At 31.6% G+C, this 2,338-nt stretch overlaps 1 protein-coding gene across 1 annotated transcript; it reads right to left on the bottom strand.

Moving 5' to 3' along the window:
* Window positions 1-294: 294 nt before the first annotated feature.
* LOC121131445 (chymotrypsin-like protease CTRL-1) lies at window positions 295-1,913 on the bottom strand. Its single transcript, XM_040726879.2, has 5 exons — window positions 1,763-1,913; window positions 1,431-1,702; window positions 762-978; window positions 378-703; window positions 295-315 (listed from the first exon to the last, which is right to left on the bottom strand). Exons 1-5 carry the CDS (start codon window positions 1,854-1,856, stop codon window positions 295-297), a joined length of 930 nt encoding a protein of 309 aa, XP_040582813.2. The 5' UTR covers window positions 1,857-1,913.
* Window positions 1,914-2,338: the final 425 nt, after the last annotated feature.

Raw genomic sequence — 2,338 nt, 5'->3', positions numbered from 1 at the left:
AATCAATAGATAAAAAAAAAGTGATTAGCACATCTTCTCTTCGAGTTTACGTTGTGTTTGTTTATTATTTAATTTACCTGACATGGCATCTCAGTATCAACAATCAGCTGTGATAAGGAAACAAACAAACTCTTCTAGAGGAATTGATGAACGATTTCTACTCTTCTTTATATTTGTATACATATAGTGTTATGACTTACAAGTACATGAAGTGTACAGTGAAAATATATTTTTGAAAATCTTAAAACACACAGCTAGATTTCAATTGTCAGAGTTTGTAAGGTTTATAACAAATTATTTTTCTACACATTGTCCCTAAAAAAGTAAATGAAGAATAAATATAAATTATTAATATCACATTTTTAAAAACAATTTACCATGATGTGTTGGTATATCCAATCTAAGTAGTATGAAACTCTAATGTGCTTTGAGCCTTTACGAAGACTTCCACATCTGACCGCTGAAGTAATTACTCCAACAAGCATGCATCTTCCATCTCTTTCGAGTGTAACAGGTCCACCAGAATCTCCTTGACAAGAAGAATGAGGATAATTATTCACACAAACTATTGTGTTAGGATCAACGACGCCTGTTGAAGCAGTTTGACATTCTGTGCTAGATAAATTTTTTACAAATAAATCTGTTCTCATAAGATGGGGAAAGTAAAATTTATTTTTTGGATCTTGTAGACCCCATCCACTCACTATATGTAAAATAATCACCTAAAGTAATAGTTTACAAAATGATATTCACAATAATACCTACGACTGAAGATTCCAGCTCAATATTTTCATTTTTATCATAGGGCAAACAAATGGGTTGTATAAGAGGAGTAAATGGAACCTCCCCATCTATTTCAATCAAACCAATATCGTTTTTTACATATATACTAGTGTCTTCGTATAATGGATGTACTATGAACCTGGCACATCCGTATCTTTGGCCAGATGCCCGCTCTTTATTCCCTCCAACATAAAGCTACAGTTAACAAACTTCCATTAATATAGTTGTAAGCCATGTTTAATATATTCTTACAAAATATGTACAAAAAGGTCAAATTCCCGGTGGGGGTAAATAATACAAATAATCATGAAATGTAGGATAACTTGAACTTATAATAAGTTATGATCATTAAATAATTAATCAACCTCTAAATTATTGATTTGTAATTCCTTCTTTGGGAAAAGATGGCTATATAACCTTCGATTTGAGTCATTTTTAACTTTATTTATATAGGAAAAGTTGTAAAAAAAAAGTGCATGAAAAACATTTCATTGTCATTTACCAGCTCATGAAATATCAATTTTCAAAATAGGGAGAGATAATCGATAAAATCAGAACTATATAACAAGTTATCAATTCGTACTTTTTATTTGAAACTTACAATGGCTGGGATTTTGAACTTTTTCATAATTTACATTCTTACTTACAAAGGACCTCTTGGGATCTGAAGTATACTTTATCCCCGAGATGGTTTTATCATTTATGCAATGACCTGCAGTTAAAACATAATATGCACTAAGTAATGATCCTCCGCAGTAATATGTTGTTCCCCGAGCTGGCTTTTCTCTAATAACAAGATCTACTTGCCATGGAATTTCCCCTTCTCCTACTTGAAGTCCTTCAATAATTCTGTTTGATTTTCTCGGATTACATCCCATCGATGCCTTTGTTGGTGAAAATCCACATGAATCATACAGTACTTAAATACAATACTTATTAACATTTTGAAAATGTAATCAATATTTATATTACTACGTACCTGTATGGAAGGAAGCTGCCAAAAAAACATATGTAGTAAATAAAATGAAAATTTTGGTCCACATATTGGAAAGTTTCAAACTATACTGACTCATAAAAACTAAGAACTGGAGTTTAACATTATGTATATAATAGCTGTAAGGATCTCGCCACGTGGAAAAACTAAATAAAATCACTGTATTTAAAGTTTTTTTAAATATTATAAAAAAGATATACACTTGTCCGTTTTAGGGATATTACAATACTCTTTCAAGACCTGGAAATAGATCCTTGGGGGTTCTTTGAATAATCCAATTTCTTCTGGTTTTCCGAATGTAACGCACTGTCAACCCGGAGCTGTTACAGATGTAACGGGTTCTGATTTGTCCTTGATCATTAATTAGACACCTAGCTATGAAACATCTTTATGCTTCCTTTGTCATCTGAATCTCGACAATTCTGTGTTTAGCTCTTTCATTATAACTTAATGACTGAACGAATGTTTATTTTTTCTGTATAGTACGCTGGATTAAAAACAACTGATATGATGACGAAACTTTGTTCCAAGGCAATACAAGGAGAGGTAGATCTTATCTTC

Source organism: Lepeophtheirus salmonis, unplaced genomic scaffold, assembly GCF_016086655.4.
Source record: "Lepeophtheirus salmonis unplaced genomic scaffold, UVic_Lsal_1.4 unplaced_contig_6474_pilon, whole genome shotgun sequence".
Classification (NCBI taxonomy): domain Eukaryota; kingdom Metazoa; phylum Arthropoda; class Copepoda; order Siphonostomatoida; family Caligidae; genus Lepeophtheirus; species Lepeophtheirus salmonis.
This window is presented reverse-complemented; position numbering and strand designations above follow the sequence as displayed.